The sequence below is a fragment of the Pogona vitticeps genome, chromosome 4 (genome assembly GCF_051106095.1).
Source record: "Pogona vitticeps strain Pit_001003342236 chromosome 4, PviZW2.1, whole genome shotgun sequence".
NCBI classification, from domain to species: domain Eukaryota; kingdom Metazoa; phylum Chordata; class Lepidosauria; order Squamata; family Agamidae; genus Pogona; species Pogona vitticeps.
Genome location: NC_135786.1, coordinates 107,817,705 through 107,839,954, shown reverse-complemented (window position 1 = coordinate 107,839,954; position 22,250 = coordinate 107,817,705). Strand labels below are relative to the sequence as shown.

At 39.9% G+C, this 22,250-nt stretch overlaps 1 protein-coding gene across 1 annotated transcript; it reads left to right on the top strand.

Annotated features, from left to right (window-relative positions):
* Positions 1–6,604: 6,604 nt before the first annotated feature.
* On the top strand, positions 6,605–20,914 carry RGS1 (regulator of G protein signaling 1). Its single transcript, XM_020790466.3, has 5 exons — positions 6,605–7,100; positions 8,101–8,187; positions 11,110–11,171; positions 18,488–18,651; positions 20,277–20,914. Exons 1-5 carry the CDS (start codon positions 6,982–6,984, stop codon positions 20,460–20,462), a joined length of 618 nt encoding a protein of 205 aa, XP_020646125.2. The 5' UTR covers positions 6,605–6,981; the 3' UTR covers positions 20,463–20,914.
* Positions 20,915–22,250: the final 1,336 nt, after the last annotated feature.

Here is a 22,250-nt window from a genome sequence, read left to right as displayed (position 1 = left end):
CTTGACAAAGAGAAAGGATTAAAAGTGGAGAGAATATTCCTAGATCTACCAATTTTGTCCTTGTGTGTAATGTCTCAAGAACATCAAACTACAGGGATAGTTTACATTTAACATTACATCACAAAAACCTAAAAAGAACTAGATGAAAGGTTGAGACTAATCCTTTTCCTATGGTAGGTGTGAACTTTGGTACTTGAGATTTTTGTAGGACAATTCCCACAGTCTTTTATCATTGGGAATAGAGGCTGAGGATTCTGGGAGTTGTAGTCCAAAAAATCTGGAGTGCAAGAAGTTCACGATGCCTCACCAGTAGGAACCCCACAAGTAGACTATGAGAGCAATTCATCAACATGGAATCTACAATACAGAATCCTGTTTATGCAAAAGCAGCCAATCTACTTTTCTCTTTTGTGAATTGATAGAGAGCTCAGATCATAGACTGAAGAGTCATTCATTCATGCTGCTCAACAAACTGCAGATACAGTAATTGCGAGTGGAGCAGGAATCCCTCGATTTAACCACATATTAACCTAAGCCCTACGAGACCCAAACAAAGAATCAAAGCACAATTCTTGGAATGGAATTTTGTTTTGATTATAGGAAAATGCAGGCATATAGCAATCTGTTACCATCACAAAACCTGTGGCCCTCATAAAATGTTCCGTTTATGTGGGCTTGTCCCTGTAGTAAATTACGAACCCCTACAGAGCCCATTCATTACCTCCTTGCCAAAAGTCCTCTCTCCCATGAGCCCTATATGCCAACTTGTTGCAAACGTATTTCACAAAGTGACTTACAATATTTTTTTTCCAATTCAAAACATTGTGCTTCCCGAAGAACAACATAGCTGCTAAGAAGAAAGCAGAACTGGCCATTCATCAGTGTTCTATTATAATTTTAGACATTTTCCTTGCCTATCTTTGGATATAGTTGCTAGGCAACAACCAAGCCAAAAACAGAGGCCAAGGTCCTACTGCTACTCCCAGCCACAGCAGACCTGCTAAATCATTAATTAGTTTATTCATCTATTCATCTTGCCTTTGCAGACCCAAGAGAGATGGATTGTTACACCATCCCTATCTGCCTGAATCAAAATACATCATATCAACAGCCACAATTTATTGAAGATGAAGATTAGGCGTGGATGGTAAAAAGGTCACAGCTTCTTTAGTTACAAAGTGCAGCATGAGGAGCAGATCCAAACATCAGATGACCCACCTGTCCACTGATTCTCACCAGCTCACCCTGATATTAGGCAGCCATAGACTGACACCTCCTTCAGAATACAACCCCAGATGTAAGAGCACCAGGAGAAGCAGTTTAACAGGCTGTGGGGCCTGCCTCTTCCACACCCCCACTCCATCGTCTCCCATGAAGGGAGCAAATTATTATTATTAGTTTTATTTATATGTCGCTTATGCACAAAAAATGCTCTGCTACCAGAGATGCTGTGACAGAAAATAGCATTGCCTTTACAGAACATATCCCAAGCATGAATCTCCCACCCTATTACCTAATAATAACAGAAAACATCTTCATATACAATAAATACAGAAATGTTATCCACATGCACATGTCTAATGAAGGGAAGGGTAGGTAAGTGGATGAAGCCCTGAGGAAGACTGCTGTAGAGGAGTCCAAGCAGTTGCTTATATACTTGGAGGTCCAGAGATGAGTTTCTTCAGTTTGACAGTCAAGAAGCTCCTCCTTCTCCTCTGGCTGTGCTGCTCCAGAAAGTGAGCACAGAAGAAGTCCTCAAGTGCAGCCACCTGGGAATAAAATGGGGGCTCTGAAGGTGGTGACTGCTTTTTCTCCTCCAAGGACTCACTAGGTAACAAACAGGGCCTCAGAAAGGTCCTGCCATTAACAACAAGAATATGGTTCACTTTATTGAGTCAGTATGCCTCATGTTCAGGAATTTCTCTTTTACTTTGGCCTCCACATTTTTGTCTTTTCCAGAGATTCCTGCCACCTCAGAATTTGTACAAAGTATACAGCAGCATCAGTTCTCTCATTTTTCCTTCTAGTGAGAGCCCATGCCTATTTTTTTCTTTAGAATCCATCTGGATCTTTCATAAACAATTGCAGTCGTACTCAGTCTAGCTCCTGTTAGTACTGTGCAGAAGATGGTGATGATAAACTACTTCCAGATGCTTTATATTTAGAAACCACTATGTTAAGGCTTCAACATTAAAAAAAAACTAAGTTCATGGCCACTGTCCCCATCACCTCCTGGCAAACAGAAGGGGAAGCTAAGGAGGCAGTAACAGATTTTACTTTCTTGGGCTCCATGATCACTGCAGATGGTGACAGCAGCCACAAAATTAAAAGAGGCCTGCTTCTTGGGAGGAAAGCGATGACAAACCTAGACAGCATCTTAAAAAGCAGAGACATCACATTCCCGACAAAGGTCTACATAGTCAAAGCTGTGGTTTTTCCAGTAGCAATGTATGGAAGTGAGAGCTGGACCATAAAGAAGGCTGACCACCAAACAATTGATGCTTTTGAATTGTGGTGCTGGAAGAGACTCTTGATAGTCCCCTGGAATGCAAGGAGATCAAACTTATCCGTTCTGAAGCAAATCAACCCTGAGTGCTCACTGGAAGGACAGATCCTGAAGCTGAGGCTCCAGTACTCCGGCCATCTAATGAGAAGAAAAGATTCCCTGGAAAAGAACCTGATGTCGGGAAAGTGTGAGGGCAAGAGGAGAAGGGGATGACAGAGGATGAGATGGTTGGACAGTGTCATCAAAGCAACCAACTTAAATTTGACACAACTCTGGGAGGCAGTGGAAGATAGAAGGGCCTGGCGTGCTCTGGTCCATGGGGTCACGAAGAGTTGGACACGACTTAACGACTAAACAACAATGATAAGGCTATGCAAGAGCATGGTAGAAAAGGTTTTAAAATATGCAGCATCTCTATTAATTCCCTTTCCTTGACAGCCAATTGGTTATCAAGTTCCTGCTGGAACAGAAATGTCTTTGCCTGCCAATAGACTGACAACAAAGCGGAGTCTGGCCTAGTCTTCCTCAGGAGGAAATGTTGAAGCCATGATGAAGCCATCTGAAAGGCCCTCATGAAATATACTTTCTTAGTATGACCAAGGAAAAGATAAAATCTAAAACACTTAAAACTTGGAGAGGCATATGTAGGGAGATGTATATGGGCCCAGATTATTTTGGGCATTAAAAATCAAGCCAGCACTTAGAAATTGAGTTGGGAAATAGTAGCCAGTGAAGATGTTCCAGCTAGGAATTTTGGTTCTCCTTGTGACCAGCTCCAGGCAGCAATCTGGACTCAGCATATTATACCTACTAATAACTTTCCAGAGGCAGCCCACATAGAGTGCATTACAGTAATGCACACAGGATGTAACTAAGGCAAATGTGACCATCGCCAGATTAGTCAACTCCAGAAGCAAATATAGCTGGTGCACTAGATTTGACTTTAGATATACTCCAGACCACTGCTGAGAACTCAGTGTCAAAGATCAAGGTGTATACCCAACTTCCAAGCGTGAGTTTTCAGGAGTGAGTGTAACCGCCATCTGGCCATCACTGAATTTCTGTTCCTTAGACTGCCTTTCATCTGATTAGGAGCATTTCTATATTGCCTGGATTAAGCTTCATTCTTTTTACCCTAAAGCAGTCTGTTACTGTTATCCGTGCCTGGTTCAAAGCCAAAACAACTTCCTCAAATATAAATGAAAAGATGAAATGGAATTTGGTTTTATCAGGATGCTGATGGCGCTGAAATCCAACTCTCCAGACAATATCTCACATTGGTTTCATGTAAATGTTGGATAGCATGGTAGCAAAATAGAATCCTGATGATGTGAAAGCCAATGGCCAAGGTATCAAACATAGGACCCACAAGAGTACGTTCTGAGCTTATCCTTCCAGTAAAAATTAAAGGCAGTACAAAGAAGTGCTTCTAAATTTATTCCAGACTGACTACTAGATGGTGGATAGTACTGAAAGACACTGAGAGATCCAGAAGAATTATCAGGAAAGCATCCATTTTCTAGAATAAAGTATCCCTCTGATTTGTCCCTCGAGGTGACTAAAGCTGTTTTTGCTCCATTAACCAGGCCAAAAGCTAGACTCAAATGGATCTAGATAACGCATTTCATATAGGAACCACTGAAGGCATGAAGTCATTATGCTATCCACTACCTTGCCCAAGAATGGAATAGTGGGTTGTGGTCAGTAATTATCCAGCAGTTGGGTTGAGGGAGGACCTTTAAGCATAAGTCTTATCACTGCCTCTTTAGGCAAGATGGAACCTTGCTTTGCTATGAGGAGAGCAGAACTCCTGTACTTAATAATTAGAAGAGTGTGGAAGAGTGTATTTCAAAGATGTCACTTGCATGATAAGATACTCAAGAAATTACCTCTTCCAGACAACTGTTCAAGGCACAGATAAAGATAAAAACCCTGTCCTTTTTTTATATGTGGCCTTCCTACCAATGGCACAAACATGTCTCTTTAAAAAAAAACTTAATTGAGCATTCTTCATAATAACACGTTAATGGACTATGTGGTGTCAGATCAGGGTCTGTGACGACCTTTTCATTTTTAAAAAGTGTAGAGTTAAGTACTGTTTTCATTCCACCCTAACTACTCATCCAGGAGACTCTTATATTAAAGGCATCAGACTCCTTAAAAGTTTTCACCATCCTGGACAAGGAGAAGGTTGTAGGTTTGCATACCACAGTTAGCTGTTAGGGGTCATCTTCTTTTCAACTTATAGCCCTCAGTATTCTGTAGCTTCTGGAGGCTATTCAGTTCATATTTGACTATTATTTGCCCCACTTTTGTTTTCTTTTAATTTAAGACAGATTTTTCTGCGTCATGAGAAACCACAACAGTGTGCATCAATATGCTTGCTGAGTGATAAGCATACATTCATTATTAGGAGGCATAATGATAAAGACAGTGATAGATGTGCCATTTAAAGAGAGGAAGAGACACATTTTATTCCCTAGAACACTTTTCTCCGGAATGATGATGTAACACATATTCATCTTCTTACTTCTATGAATAGCAGGAGAGACAGATTCAAACAGTGACACCTTGATGACTGTTCAAAATATTGTGTACGAGGATAGAATTATGAATAGGCTATCCCTAGTATTTGGTTTTCTTTTAGATTTTTAAGAGCAGACAAATATTAATATCTGAATATGTACTTGAGGGTTAGTTTGACATAGTGTTCAGTTGTTGTTGTTGTTGACCACCTTTTTTCTGATTTTTTTTATTTAAAATATTTATAACCTACCCTTGTCCTCAAGAGGAACTAAATATTAGAACAGATAATATTAAAACTTAAAAACAAACAAACAAAAACCAAGCAGCTCTGTTTTTAGGAATTCCCTCTTAATCACTGAGGAAAAGAGCCTAGTGAAGAGAAAGGACTTAGTGTCATTTGCAGTCTGTGGGGGAAGAAGAGGTTGGGCATGATCACTGAAATGTGAATATGTACCTAAGTTCTTGCAGCACCAACTGGATGTTGCTTTAAACATCATCAACTGGCATCTAACTTATGATGACTATGAATGTGTGACTATGTCCTATGATTCAGTGGATGGTTGTTTTTTGCCATGTTGTTTTTCTAGAATGCCACCTTTGTTTGGGAGTTTTCTTAGGGAGAAAAAAATTAAAAACAAAATGGCAGCCATCACCAACCAACTGAAGTTCTAAGGCCTCTGGTGAGCTTGTCCCAAAGTCAAAACAAATAGAGTCCAAATTATCAGTCATAAAGCCATTGTGCAGAAAGTTATAAAACCAGCTGGAGTACCTTCCTTTTCTAAAAGGTAGTCAAGATTAAATAGGAACAGTTTTCACTGAAATAAACTTTGAGTGGAAATGCTACAAAAAATAATAATAATAAAGTTTTATGTTCAGTTCCAGTGTGAAAAGAAATGCTATTCTCAAATTTTGAACTATACAGAAAGAATAGGATAACTAAAATTCAAGAACTTTTATCTAACCCATACTGTTTTCCTTCTTTTTATGAAAACACATTGCTCTTACTTTTTTGTATTTTTTTAAATAAAAATTTATTTCCCAAATCTAGGAAGGGTGCATACTGAAATTATACTTTTCTAGGAATCTACATTTTGTATTAGGGATCAGATCTGTCAAGACTGATTTTCCTCATGTTTCCTCCACTAAGCTCCTGTTCCAATTCCTTGAGAGGGGGGAAGGGCATCACAGACACCCATGCACATTTTTGTAAATGTTTTCATTTCTGTGTGCCTTTTTTTAATTGTATGAATTTTTAGACTCATGCACACATTGAATGAAACACGTCCATGAACATTTTAGAAACATGCACATTTTTCTTTGCCATGTTTAAACATGTGCACAAGTTGCCAAGCTAAGAATGCAGTCTAAGTCCAGATTTCTGAAGCCAGATCGCACTCAGGTCCACACTCAGCTCTGTGGGGAACAGATGAATTTAATATCAAGCAAACAAATACCCTCAACTTCATCTGTTCCTCACAGAAACCTATTCGGATCCTATCCACCTTTTGTGGGGAGCAGGCACGTGATTTGGCAAAAGTTAAACATGTGAAACTTTTCTTGACATCGATGGGAGAACACAAGCAGTTCTTTGATTAAGCCAAAACCATAACAATTCAAGCGACAATTGAACTTGAAGAACCTGTCTGTATTTAAAAAAACAGCAACAACCCAAACCACTTATCTTCTGATATGTTTCTGTCACCCAAGGAACCTGTTCCCATCCAGATTAACCACAACCTCAAGACAGTGTTGTCTCTTTTTTGAAAACAAAACTCTGCACACGTCATTCAATAGCGAAAGAAAAAAAAAGGAAGTTCCTCCAATGGAGTGTGACAAACAGATGTCTTTCGCTCAGAAAGTAACTGACATGCACCAGTATATAAATCCATCCTTGGACGATCATCCAGTCAAATCCATCAGGGCTGTAGCTGTAAAAGGCTGGCTTTCCCATGACAGAAATGCAAAAAATGCCTTGGCTATTCTTGTGGTCAGCTAATTCAACTAAGATGAAAGATGAAGACCATGAGGTTACAGAAGGCAAGGATCATAAGAAGAAGCACAAAGCTTTGTAAGTACACTTGCCCTTCGGAAATGGGTTGTAGGCAACATAAATGTGCATCATCTTCAGGCTGAGGAATAACTTCTTATCAATACAGTTCATTGGGTGGAAAATATACTCTGTGAAGGATCTACCACTGCTAAGCTTAAGGCAACCTAGGATATAAAACATTGATTTTTAAGGATAGGCAGAGTTACAAAATTGTGGAGTTTATGGACTTTGAAAAGCACTGTAACATGCTCGTCTGGATACTTTGAACTAACAGCCATTGAAATTATTTATGGATAAATATGCCTAGGTTGTAATGCTGGAAGTGGTTGAGTGTGTGCCTCACATGCTATAGTAGATGTGTTAGTCTTGAAGGTGACATGGGACCCTTGGTTGATCTTGCTGCTACAGATGGATTTGGTTACCTCTTTGGATATTGTTTCATGTGTCTATCGATGGGGGGATTTAAAATAGTTTTTCACAAGCCTGATAAATGAATATATGATGCTTTCTGAGAGCATTAGTGCATTCTTCTCCCTCCCTGACTTATGAGCAGAGCAGGGTATGAATGTGCTGCCTCAACCAAATCACAGAGTGAAAAAGACCCTGGTTCCCTCGGTTGTACTGAATTGCAGTCTGGAATAGCTTAAATTTGTGTCGTGAAGATTACTTTGACAGATATTGGAAAACATTTTTAGAATGTGAATGTATCTCCAGGGTATCTAAGGCAGAATGTATTAAATCATCTTGCATAGGGAACGAGGCACTCTCCATTCTGTGTTTCACGAAAAGTATTCTAAGATGTAGATGTGGTTGCCTTTTTTAGCATATGACGTGCATGTCTATGGATGGTCGTAAGAGTAAAACATGTCTCTCTTAGTCATCTTCACCGTAAATATATATGGCTGGGATATACTGTATGTCTTTTGCTGGCATACCTCTACAAAAGGTGATGTACACAAATGGTACTATACAGCTATGGTCAAACAAATCGCTAAATGCTATTTTATCCTGGTTTCAGAGGTGTAGAACTGAAAAACTATTTGATGTCACTGGTGCCACACATGGAATCAGCTGAAATAAAATATTCTATCTCCAAAGATGTAATGTAAGTATTACATAATATTGTGATATAAGAACACAGAAACTTATGGATTATTGTTCCTCCCTTACCTCTAGGAAAGGAGATTTTTACATGGAACACATTGTTCCATGTGAACACACATGAGGATTGGAATTTCTATTCATACTGTTATGCTTAAGTAAACCCTGTTAAATTAATCAAATTCATCTTTTGGTGCAAAGAGGAAGCTCTAGGAAAGCCATATCAGTAAGACTGAAAAGCTATTCTCTTAAGAAAGCTGGATCGCTCAGGGGTTTGGAGCTTGATTTCCCAATTGGGCTTCCGTGACAGGGGCTGGAGTCAAATGATCCATAGGATCCTTTCAGCTTTGCAATTCTAAGATTATTATAAGATGTAAGGTCAAACCGATATTAAATGCTATACCTTCATTGATGTCAGAATGGTTTCTTCTTCCTTAATTAACTCCAATGTGAGGACCTTGTCCTGGATTTAAAGTAAGTCCTTTCACCACCACCCCTGTAATACTGAAAGAAAGAAAGAATCTCTCCCCTGTACACCTGGGCTGTAAATAACAATAAGGAAAATAAGCCACTGTTGCCATCTGTGACAGACTCTTCTGTGGTCATTTCCAACACTGGACATTTTATATGTATACTGTATTTATACGTATATGTATATTTTGAGGATCATCAACCTCCACACAAAGCACCACATGCTGTGATCTCAGGTTCCCCCTTCCACTTCGTTTGATGGGATGATGATGGGACTGACGTCACTTCAAGTGACACACTTTGACATCATGTCTAGCTACACCCACAGTCAAATACTTTGTGTTAAAGCTGTACAGTAGTAAATCTGCAATAGAAAAAAATTGTTCTAAGTCCCTCCCTTTTTTTTTTCTTTAAGTGTACATGCTCAGCAGCTTTGCTGGTTTTGGTGTCCTGGAAGCTGTGATTGAATACTGTAATTTCTTCTATCTTTGAATAAAATATTGTTGTCATGTTTGACCAGGCAGCAGCAGCAGTTCAACAGCCAGAAATTCAATACTTTGCTGCTTTTCTGTCTGTCGTGTAGCTTTCAAAGGTATCAGAAACAGAAAATTAAAAGATCGATATTATGTCCTTTCTAACTTATTTAATCAGGGCATCCTGAGAGACAAGTAGAGAACAGAGAAACAAGAGATGGTTTCACCATCCAAACTCCTACCACTGCACTGTGCAACCAGGGGAATTAAAAATGTCAACGGATGTACATTTTTCCATCGTTCCAGTTTTGTGGAAGGGTCTTTCCCACTCCGGACAATCTGTCACCTACTGCTAGACATGATACGGATCATTTCAGCACATTAATTCATTCAAACTTCATATCGTTATGAGTCAGAGAACAGAATCACTTTCCAGATAAGGCAGCAGATCTTCAGAGCCTAGTCATACTTCATAGGAAGTCAGAAAAGGTAGTCAATACCATTCTAGTACATATTGGCCAAAGAGTCAGTCAGTGAATAAATAGTTCCTCTTATCTGGTTTCCCTTTTATGCATAACTGTGCTCATTTGATTCACCTCAGTTCATAATATTTCTGTGTCATGAGGATGACACTGCAATAAATGGACTGTGGAATTAGAACAATCCAGTTATGAGTTCAAATCCTCACTCAGCCATGGAACTTAGCAGAGTAAAACAGAGTCAATAGTGAGTATAGACCATTGCCAAAGGACAAAATAATAATCATCTTAGTACTGCAGAGTCAGAAGGGACCCTATGGATTGTCAAGTCGAGCCCTTGTCAAGGAGCTTCAGTAGGAAGATGACACTTCAGTTGAGATGAAGAGTTTCATTGCTTTCCTCATGCCTGCTATGTCTCTGATTTTAAAAAAATCCTCCTCCTCCAGATAGTCTTGGTCCTGTGGCTTCCAACATCTTGTTTCATTGTCTCCTCCTTTTTTTAAGGAGACCCAGGAAAGAATCTGTTACTCACCAAAAGAGATAATAGCTAGCTAAATAGACCAATAGTCTGATAGGCAGCTTCACCTAATTTTTCTTAAAGAAAAGGTGGAATACACTTACAAGGGAAGGAAGAAGGTGGTAAGGTAGTAGTGCTGTGCACTCAATTTAAACAATATATTAATTCTGAATTCAGCCTACCTAATTTGAATCAATCTCTATGAAGTCTCATTTTAACCAGAATGGCCCAGATTCAGTTCTGGAAGAAAACAAAGCAAATTCACAAATAGTTTCTGATTTCAGAAGACACATTGAATTGGATAGAGCACCCTACAGGCAACTAGGGTTTTCAAAGCAAAGTTTAAAGGTGTCTGATATACTGGAAATTAGCGATCTGAATTTTGTCAGACTCTTTAAGGTCTATCGCCTCTTCTGATTTCATATACATCAGTGCTTTTTTTTAAGTTGGCCATTTTGGTTTTCCAATGCAGGGGCTTTACAATTCTACACATTTATTTGGATCTGAGCCACAAATCTAATCATGGAGGCACAAATTTCTCCAGACCAGCTAGAGATATATTCTGCAACCCCAAAATGGCCTACAAATCAAATTGGGGGATCCATGTGCAGCCTTAGGTAAACAGAGATTAGACTGGCAGAGAGGGAGGTGGACAGAAGGAAAAATAGATTTTTTTTAAATGCTCAGATTATTTTGATATTTTGTGTTCCATATGCATGGAACTAAATCCAACTATTGTTCCTAAACAGGGTTGATGTAATTACTGAAACTTGCATAAGTGTTGAATTGACAAGTGCCTTTCATTCAGGTAGTGCAGCTGGGATTAACAACTGTATTTAGCCCATGATTCATACGCAGGCATCAATACATTTGGGGTGGGGTTGGAATTCTTCCCTCCCTTTGAAGAAATAAAAAACAATTGAGCAATCACTTTTTCCAACCCACTGTAATATACTGCAGCTCAGTCATTTCTGTTGTTGTTTCAGGCTTCATGAAGAAGAAGTTATACAGTGGTCCCAGTCTCTAGAAAAGCTTCTGGCAACACAGTGTAAGTACTTGACTATGGCAGTATCATGAGTTGGAGTACAAAATCTTGAAAGGAGAATCTTGAACAAAACAGTAGAACTGTCACTTTCAGAAGAGATAATTTGGATAAGTAGCATCTTTCCTGGCAGCCACACCATTATTCTGAAACTCAAAGAGTAAACCAAATATCCTGTGCAGTGCATATTTAAAGCAGGGATGGTGCGTGTGCAGCCCTCCAGATGTTTCTACACGCCTGTCCTCTCTCATCATCAGCTATGATGGCTGCAGTCCAATAACATCAGGAGGGCCATTTGCCATCAGTGCAGTGAAGGATGCCTTCTAAACTGTATCCTAATCTTGGAGATTAGAGATGGCACATGTGACGAACACGGGTTCGAAAACACGCGTGTACGCTTGGACAGAGAGCAATCAGGAGTTTGCACATGCTAAAATGAGCTGAAAGAGTCCAATTCAGCCAGCCATGCTACAACACTCCTTCTCACAAGTCTGCCCACATAAGAACACCCTGGTACTCTCAGATATTATTGTGAAAAGGTCAAGTGGGCTTTGTAGTCCTTAGACTTAACTTGCACCACTGACAGGACTCTAAGTAAGCTAGGCCGAGGCAGCACTCTCAGATGACCTTATGGCAAGTGTACTGTTCAGGAAACCAAATGAGTTTTATAATCTTTATTTTATTAAAGAAAAAGCATGTTACTAGATATTCAAAGCCAAATTAAACCAAAACAAATAAACTAGCATTGTGCTGTTTAGTTACAAGGATGTAGTGAGGCAAAGAAAACATGAAAAATAGAAAAGTATTCAAAAACCCAAAAAACCATTAAAAAGAATAAAAACAGTTCCAGTCCAGGAAATCATTAGTAAACAATATAATCCAAGTTGGTTATAACAAGGCTATAGTCCTCAGTGATACTATAGAATAAAAATCCCTAAACAAAAGTAAAAATCCATTATATGTCCCATAGTCCTTAGAAAAGAAAAATCCAGTAAATATTCCATAGTCCTTACAAAATTACAAGAGCATAGTCCATATGGAGTATTCCAAGAAAAGAAGTCCATAAAGAATATTCCATAGGTAACAGTCCATAGAAAATAGTCAATGCACAGTCCTTAGGAAAATCCCATAAGTCCATAAGTAATCCAGCAAAGCATAGAAACCAGTCCATGTAGGTAGGCCACCAAACTCTCTCTCAAGACATCAGGGTAAGTCCCATACGGCTGAAACGTAGGTCACGAATCACTGAAAGGTCGGTCTTGGAAAGACAAAGTCCATAGGTAAAAAGTTCCTTTTTCAAGAGTAACTGGCAAGGGCCTAATGCACCTTCCCACGATGTCATCCAATCAGAGTTCGTTACTAGGCACACAGTCCTGTTACATCACATGAATTCTTTCTCATACACTGCAGATGTTATTTGGGTTTATGGTGGTTTCTCAAAGAGTCACAACAATTTCCATCTATCTTATCACACAGAGTCCTTCTCAGGCCTTCAGAATAACATGCTCTCTGCTCGCCTAGAAAACAACTTGTCAGCATAGCACAGATATTATATACAAAGAAACAAAATGGAACCTCTCTGGCTCACTTCATAATTACAAAACCCATATGCCTTTAAAAGATTTTAACTTAAAAACCCATCTCATCACAAGCCCCCTGAAGATTAACAAAATTCCTAAACAATTTACGTTTTAATTTTGATAACTGAATAAGATGAGATGTCATAATGAAGCATTAACAAAACAGAGAAAGATATTAACATGAGCATAAAGTAATACATTTCAAATATGATTCTAAAATAGCAAAACAATTGATACATGAGAACTATTATAATTACAGTATTTACCATACATGAGAGAAATTTGCGTTAGACACTTCTACTAGTCTGAAAAACAGAAGAACAAACAAGTTAATATACTTAATCAAATACATCACTCTGCATATGCTCAGATAATACTATAGTCATCAAACAGTAAAATAGTGAAACAAGGTTTAACATCATAATAACTTGACAAACCAATATACTGATATGAAGTAATAATAGTGAAAACACTCTATGTATGCTCAGGAACATTGTCATACAGAATATCAAGAAAATCAAACATCAGAGCTTTATCAATTCTAGCCATTTTCTCCCCTTGCATCTGCACTAAGCACTCGAGATAAGCAATGGGGAATTAAAGCCTCTTTTACTGGTAGATGTTTAACATCAAAATCATATGTTTGCAATCTGAAATACCACTGCATTAATCTTGGGCTTCGATGTCTCTGCTTCTCTAAGAATGACAAAGCATTTTGGTCTGCTTGAATTGGATCAGGGCTGTAAATTACAAGGTTGCCTACATAGCCAATCACATAATATAAATCACCAAACAATTCATCAACCAATTTCTGAAAGGTAACATAGGTATTTTCCATTCCAGGTGCTAGTTTTCTGAGTTGGTAAATTCCCTGAGGGCAAGTAAATGATGTATAAGGGCGATGTTCCTCTTTAATTAAAATCTGGTAAAGCCTTTCAACAGTTCCAGACACTAAATTGCCCTTAGACCCTTCTAGATCTACAGGAACAGAAACAGCAGTAAATCCTTCATTGACTGTAATAAAAAGTTTCACCACATCAGTTTCTCCCGGTGAATTCGAGAAGACGTTTTGGGGTTTAGCAAACACAGGCTCCAATATCTGTCCTGGGCCAAATTGATCAATGCCTTCACCCCTGGATCCCTGTATTGCTGAATTAGCTGTGCTATCAGGTTTGGTCACAAGAGGCCGCTGTTGCAACAAAGTTCCCTCGGGAGTACTCTGCATAGCCTCAGAAACAGTATCAGTCTTCTCACCACTTCCTTGGAAAATAGGCTGTTGAAAATAAGAATGGTCCCAAAACTCTGCCTTTCTTTCTGAAGATCTTTCTGAGAAGATTAACTGTGGTACTGGGCCAAATTTTTCAGATATGATTTCAGTCTCTGGAGAAACATCAATACTTTGTAATCCCAAAAAGTTAGCGCTTCCCCCATCGTTGGTTGTGTTAGGGACAGTCTCACAATGTGAAAGTCCATGCTGCAAAACCGCTCCACTATCACCTCCTATGGCCCTTGGCAAAGACTCTGAGAAAACCTTCACTCCTCCAGTTTCCTCAGCCGACTTTTCCGGTACCTTGAGTAGGCCACCCCCTTGGTATTTTTCTTTACTTCCGAACTGCCATGAATTACATGGGGTCTCTGCCAACCTAACAGGGTCTGCTTTCGCTGTTCCCTCTGGGCTAAGAGAAGGGGGGTTGTTTGAGATCTGACATGCATCAAGATCTGCTGACACAAGTCCTGTTGCTTCTAAGCTCTCAGTCCCAGCAATTGCTTTATTACTTTGGAAAATCCCTTGCTCTCCTTCTTCTAGCAAACTCATAGTCTCCTCCCGAATTATTTCAGAACTTCTCACCTGTCCTGTGCTCTGAAAAGGAGCTGAAGATGGTTCTGAGCTGAATTCCAATGCACTGCCATTCTCTGAAGCACTGCAGTTTTCCCTTGGGTCGGCCGATGTTATTCCCCGGCAAACTTTCTCCTGCATTACTCTCTCTGCGCACGGCTCCAGGGCCTGTAAATCCTCTGTTTGGACGGACGATGAATCGCTGTCTTCTCTGGAATGCTCCTTAGCATTCCACTGGGCCTCGTTAACTCTTTCCACACAGGAACCCTGCTGAACTTGGAAAAACCTTTGCATCAAGCCAGGTTCTGTGCTAAGAAAACGTTTTAAAAGGATGTTCTCCTGATAAAGCTCACGTATCAGGAAATCTCTTTCCCTAATTTTCTGCTTGGCTTCCTCGAAAAATCCTGAAGCCATTTCTAAGAGTAAATCCACGGTTTTAGACTGATTTTGCTCCTCCATTCCTGCTGGCACTCTAGCCTAGGCTAGGTCAGCAATAACAAACAAAAAGGAGAGAAAAAAATTTAAAAATCTCCTCTGCACTTCTGACCAACTGCTGTCCCTTCTGCTATCCTAAGATAGGCGAGAGACCAAACAGCTGCCAAACCAAAATAAAATTAAAAATGTCTTCTGCACTTCTGACCAACTGCTGTCCCTGTGACCCTAAGGTCTGTGAGAAGACAGACAGCTGCCAAACCAAAATACTGAAAAATCCAAAAGGAAGAGAAAAGAAAAACTGTGATCACTCTGTGAACCCTAGAGTTACAGAGATGATCAATGACTGAACCAGGTGCAGATAGATACCTCTAGGGCCAGGTCATCCCGACAGATGCTGAGATCATAGGGCATGACTCTAGGCCAAGCCAGATGCAACTAGGTACTCCTGCCAGATCCTAAGATCATATTGGGGAGACCCAGAGCTAGACTGGAACACGGCCAAGTGCTCCGGCAAATCCTAAGATTATAGGAGTACACTTAGGCCAAAAACAAAAACAAAATACTTGGATGCAAGTTCCAAAACAACATAGCCAGAACAAAGTGGCCAGAGTCATTTATGCAATCCTAAGATTGTGAAATGACCTGCTCAACTTGGGTGCAAGCACTCCAAAAATAAAGGACATGCATCTTGGAATTTCTTCACTACAACGTTGTAACAACCTGCACATGCCTACTGCTTAAATTCAATTGTTTCCTAACAGTTTGCTTGTCCCACTGGGAATCTCTTTCTTAAAAGAGCACCCCAGATTCTAACACACATTACCACAGCCTGAAAATTTAACACCTCTCACCACAGCCTTTAGATCTAACTGCTGGCAAACAGTGTTTCCTAGGAAATTACTGTTTACACCCAGGGAAGCACCTAGCTCCTTGAAGCCTCAGTGTCCCACTGCAATCAAAACTTAGCTTGTGGATCAGAGTCACTCAAGCTGTTAGATAGAACAAAAATTGGTCATCCTGAGGTACTACAAAACCCAGCACGTGGTCCATCGCGCAGCTGCCACCATGTGACGAACACGGGTTCGAAAACACGCGTGTACGCTTGGACAGAGAGCAATCAGGAGTTTGCACATGCTAAAATGAGCTGAAAGAGTCCAATTCAGCCAGCCATGCTACAACACTCCTTCTCACAAGTCTGCCCACATAAGAACACCCTGGTACTCTCAGATATTATTGTGAAAAGGTCAAGTGGGCTTTGTAGTCCTTAGACTTAACTTGCACCACTGACAGGACTCTAAGTAAGCTAGGCCGAGGCAGCACTCTCAGATGACCTTATGGCAAGTGTACTGTTCAGGAAACTAAATGAGTTTTATAATCTTTATTTTATTAAAGAAAAAGCATGTTACTAGATATTCAAAGCCAAATTAAACCAAAACAAATAAACTAGCATTGTGCTGTTTAGTTACAAGGATGTAGTGAGGCAAAGAAAACATGAAAAATAGAAAAGTATTCAAAAACCCAAAAAACCATTAAAAAGAATAAAAACAGTTCCAGTCCAGGAAATCATTAGTAAACAATATAATCCAAGTTGGTTATAACAAGGCTATAGTCCTCAGTGATACTATAGAATAAAAATCCCTAAACAAAAGTAAAAATCCATTATATGTCCCATAGTCCTTAGAAAAGAAAAATCCAGTAAATATTCCATAGTCCTTACAAAATTACAAGAGCATAGTCCATATGGAGTATTCCAAGAAAAGAAGTCCATAAAGAATATTCCATAGGTAACAGTCCATAGAAAATAGTCAACGCACAGTCCTTAGGAAAATCCCATAAGTCCATAAGTAATCCAGCAAAGCATAGAAACCAGTCCATGTAGGTAGGCCACCAAACTCTCTCTCAAGACATCAGGGTAAGTCCCATATGGCTGAAACGTAGGTCACGAATCACTGAAAGGTCGGTCTTGGAAAGACAAAGTCCATAGGTAAAAAGTTCCTTTTTCAAGAGTAACTGGCAAGGGCCTAATGCACCTTCCCACGATGTCATCCAATCAGAGTTCGTTACTAGGCACACAGTCCTGTTACATCACATGAATTCTTTCTCATACACTGCAGATGTTATTTGGGTTTATGGTGGTTTCTCAAAGAGTCACAACAATTTCCATCTATCTTATCACACAGAGTCCTTCTCAGGCCTTCAGAATAACATGCTCTCTGCTCGCCTAGAAAACAACTTGTCAGCATAGCACAGATATTATATACAAAGAAACAAAATGGAACCTCTCTGGCTCACTTCATAATTACAAAACCCATATGCCTTTAAAAGATTTTAACTTAAAAACCCATCTCATCAAACTGACGGTTTGGCGGTTCGTGCCAGTTAATTTTTTGGCTGAACAGATGTTTGGCAGTTCCCAGCCCCACCTCCACTGGCAGGTGCCCACTCAGCTTTCTGGCACTTTTATATTCAGTCAGAAAATACCTTCTCTGAAGTTTAGGATGCCTATTTATTACTGTAAAATACTGGAGAGGGATTCATCCCATCAAGTTTCAATCTCCTGCCTTTGATCCTTGGCTGGGTTTTTGTGAAGATCCGTTCATGGTTTTTTGTATATCAGATTTTTATTCAATCACTGATACAATTGCAGCCTAGTGAAACACCATCAGTTTAAAACAACCAAACAAACAAAAGCTGGAGAAGGATTCATCACATCCAGTTTCATCTCCTGTCTGATCAGTGATTTCATTTTGATGATTAACACAACAGGTGATTCTTGCGCCAGTCTGGTGGTGTCATGATGGTATGATTTAGAGAAGTCTAGGGTCATATTCAGCAGAATGAGTAGAAGGACCTCCAAACAAGATAGACTTGGCATTCTACATTTGGACATAAGAAAATAATGCACAGTATCATCCAAATTTGGGATGGGTCAGCTTTAGCCCTTCAAATGCTTTAGCCCATAGTTTCTGCTGCCTTAGCTTTTTCTTCAAGGATTTGAAATCCAGCTCTTCTGGGGTGCTGAGCGTTGCCCACCCTGATTTAACAAGCTCCAGCTCTAACATGATCCTTCAGCGGAAACTATTCCTATAGCATATGGGGTGAATATGATGTGTGGTTACCTTATTTTGACTGCCTTGAACTCCTCGGGCAAAGAAAAAAGATATAAAAAACATTTTTAAGAAAACCTTGTATTAAAATGTGTAAGTTTTAACAAGCCCCACAAAACTGAGCAATGAATTGATCTGGTGGGCCTTCCTGGAGGGGGAGAAAGAGGGTATTCTATAACCATAATGTCCCTGCTGGGGAAGTCCAGCCCCAGTATCATGAGACCTCAGCAACTGGTAAGTTACTGCTTTGAACAGCACATGGTAACTGATTCAACTGTAGTGCCTTTCTTTTTTTTATTTTGACTTTCCTCATTTAGGGCAAGGGCTAAAATATTTTTTTTTCCATTGGCTTTTTTATTCCAGATGGTAGAGATGCTTTCAAAGAATTTCTGAAATCCGAATTCAGTGATGAAAACATTGAATTTTGGCTGGCTTGTGAGGATTACAAGAAAACCCAGGCCGATCATTTACATGGCAAAGCAGAGAAGATTTACAAGGAGTTTGTTCAGTCAGATGCTGAAAAGCAAGTGAGTTGTAAATTCTTCAGGCAACCTCTGGTGCATATAATCGGGCTGCTACGGGTTTTTTGAACTAGTAGAATCAGTTTCATATTAGGAATGTGTTTATTTAAAAGCACCCAAACTTATTTTTATAGCGTTGTAGTGTTTCTACTGCTCCCCTCCTGAATCATAAGATGATATGGTTTCTGATTAAGGACTATGCCACATAATTTTGTTTTGCTTGGTACTCATTGCATGTAAAATCTACTTCATTGAGGGACTCGGCAGAGTGCTGACTTTGCTCCTTCTCCCTCTTCCGTTTGCTTCCAGAGCTGACACTCAGATGGCTTTTGGAACAGTGACTGGTAGCTGTAAAGTAAATCGCAATGTTCTTGCCAATCATTGACAAGACATATTGGAGAATCCCTTTTCCCCTTTCTGTTGGGTGGGAGGAGGCAGAACAAGCAGATTCTTCATGGGCAAGTCTATGCCTATAAGCCAGATTTTCAACTCCTGACTCACATGGAGAGTATGCATGGATAACAGATCCACAGCTCTCCCTCCTTAGACTCTTCATCCACCATATATGGTAAGATGATGAAACCAGAGATGGAGGGGGCAAAGTTAAACTGCTTTCTACTCATGTTCATAACATGTAAGAGAAGGTCATTCATCTCCAAACAATCAGGACAATGCAGTTGATATGTACCAAGGGCAGCTTCATCAGCCATAACATCTCTTCAGTATGGTCCTCATGTGACCATAGGGGGCCTACCCAAGTACAGCAATGAATTGAGCAACCAATTTGAGATGCCAAAATTCCAGTGGGATCTCTCTCACCTATGTACATGTCTTTGTTGGAATGGGGCAGAGAGGGGGGTATATTGCTTTCCATATCTGCCTATGGGAGATGAATAAAAATGGAGAAATATTTGTTCTTTCATATTTGTTGGGATCTCTGGAGTTGACAAATATGAAGGGACAAATATTAAACGAATCAGTGATTTTTAACCAATATCGCAATTCAGTTTTTTATTCATTCCCATATCAGAAGTATTATTCTGTATCTAAAATCCTGTTGTGCATGATTGCTGTACAGCAGCAATCATGTCTTAAGCAGTCACAAATCACCATTGATGAAAACCTTCCTTTGGTCATTTCAAAGAGGACATGACTTTGTCACATTGTAGACAAGTCACATGCACCTCAACATCTCCTTTAAGCAGTGGCAATTCGCTGCCAATGATTATGCAATCCCTGTTGTACATATGGAGCTGCAGAACAGGATTTCTACCTGTGCCTCGGTATGTGTACAGTGAAATAATACAGAAATTTAGGATTGGGGAAGCAGCAAAAAAAAAAAAAACAATAAAGTGGAGCCAACCATGGTTTCCTTTACATTAACAGTTATATGTGGCAAGTGTGCTTGCCACCTGAAGTGTGAAGTGATGGTATTCTTGGAAGATACATATGTTCCATAGAGTTCCTTAAAATGAATGGAAAAAATGGCAAGACTTAAGAACTCTATCAGACATACAGTAGTAACAGTTGCTTAGCGGTGGTTAAAATGGAATGGAAGCCTCTTAAAGCATGGGGATGTCAATGAGATGTATTTTTTAAAACTCCTAAAGCCCTTTTTCCCCATTCCCTAGGTAAACATTGACTTTCACACAAGAAAAAACCTAGCTGAGAAGGCTCAAGACCCAACACCTTCCAGCTTTGATGAGGCCCAGAGACTTGTGTATGTGCTGATGGAAAGAGACTCATACCCAAGATTCCTAAAATCCAGATTCTACCATGATCTGCTAAGTAAAGGTGAATGCAGCGGTCTCAAGTGAAGATGCCAAAGAGAATCAAGAATGGCTCTGAATCTTCATTGGCACTAAAGGCAGTTCAAGTGTGGCTGGGTATCAGCACAGGAAATGGGACAGTAGGGACTGGAGAACAGAGGGGAAGTTGGAAAAATCAGACCATGGTCTTGTCTGCCTGAGATACCCTGTGGAGGGAAAATACATACTGCATGTCTTTAGGCACCTGTAAGCTAAAGATTGCTGCCATCATTATGATCTCTTCCCTCTCAACTTGTCTTGACATTCACATTTGGCAAAGGTGCTGCCATATGGGAAGGATGAAAACTCTTAATGCTGTTGCTGAAAGAAGATTGTGTGTACCAGTGAATATCAACAGTATTTCTTTCTTTCTATCACAGACTGTAAAAGCAAGGAGCTTGTTTACTATCTAATAGGTTGCAATACAAAGGTAGTAAAAAATAACAATTGTATACTGTCAATTCTGACTTGTGGCAGATCTTTCTAGGGTTTTCTAGATAGATAATGCATTGAAGTGGTTTACCATTCCCTTTTCCTGAGGGCATTCTACAGCTTGCCCATGGCTACACAGGCTGGCTCTTCTGCTAGGAGGCACAGTGGGGATTCAAACTGCCAACCTCTGGCTGCACAGCTAGATGAACTTTCCAGCCAGTTCACATAGCTAGTAGATTGTGTTCAATTTAGTGGGCTATATAATGTGTGCACCCAGTGATAGCTTATGATCAGGGCAGAGGACAATCCTTGAAAAAATTCTGGAGTGAAGCATTCTTCTGTCATGGTCCATGATCTGCCCATACCTGCATTCAATACATGCTTATTAAATAGTGCTACTGTGGTTTTAAGAGGCTGTATCTTAAGAATAGAACCAAGGCATGTTCAAATCTACCTTCAGAACATGATTCAGGTTCCCATTATTGTAGCACTGAGATGTGACCAGGCTATAAAGAGCTTCTTGTCAGTTGCTGGATTCTGATCTTGAAGATATTTGACTTCTCCAGGATAGACAAGAGCGTATGAGGAGCTTTGCTCCTGATGCTGAGCTACAGATGCTTCTCACTCAGCCATGACTTACTTGGTATTTTTAACATTGACTGAACATCTGTAGCTATACTTTCCACCTTCTGGAGGAGGGAAACTGGATTTGTTTATGATCTGCCCCCATGAGGCTTCCTGCGTTTTGGAGGAAATTATGAGGAAGTAATAGTGTTAGAGCTTTGAATCGATCTTAATTCTCAGAAGATTGTTTACCTCAAAATAAGGTGGCAAGGTCTGTAGCACCAGGTAAGGATTACTTGGAGGAACTCCACCAGCACCACATTGGGCCTCTATGATCATTGCATGGAAGAATCCCTAAATTCATCAGGTCAGAGTTTCAGTTTAATACAAGAAGCAAAACTGACTGTTCACACTGACAGTCACTTTGAAGCTAAAACAAGTGAGTCTGAGGATGTAAAAAACTGCCTCCATCCTGTCCCTTCTTCCTAACACCTGTGCATCCCCAAAGCCTCTACACAGTTTCTGTATCCTTGGAACAATGTATGAGAGGGCATGGATGAGGACAATCACTCTAAACTGGGTAAACCTCCACCCAATTTTGGGAAAATTCCCCCCTCACAAGAGATTTTAGCTCCCATTCCTTTTTGTTCAAGAGGGCCCTCTGATCCTTTGGAGAGATGATGAAGTGTGGTGGCAAAAATATACATGTCTGCATGGAGACCTCTTTACATTTATTTATTTTAGGATTCAAAGCAGTATGTTTCAAAATCGCAAAGCCCATCAAGCAAAGTGGTGATTGCT

What these genes read in the sequence shown, in the direction of transcription:
- RGS1 (XM_020790466.3), top strand. Translation starts at nt 6,982, where the DNA reads ATGACAGAAATGCAAAAAATGCCTTGGCTATTCTTGTGGTCAGCTAAT. An exon ending in AAGAAGAAGCACAAAGCTTT is followed by an intron (nt 7,101 to 8,100) that starts GTAAGTACACTT and finishes TCCTGGTTTCAG; the next exon opens with AGGTGTAGAACTGAAAAACT. An exon ending in TCTATCTCCAAAGATGTAAT is followed by an intron (nt 8,188 to 11,109) that starts GTAAGTATTACA and finishes TTGTTGTTTCAG; the next exon opens with GCTTCATGAAGAAGAAGTTA.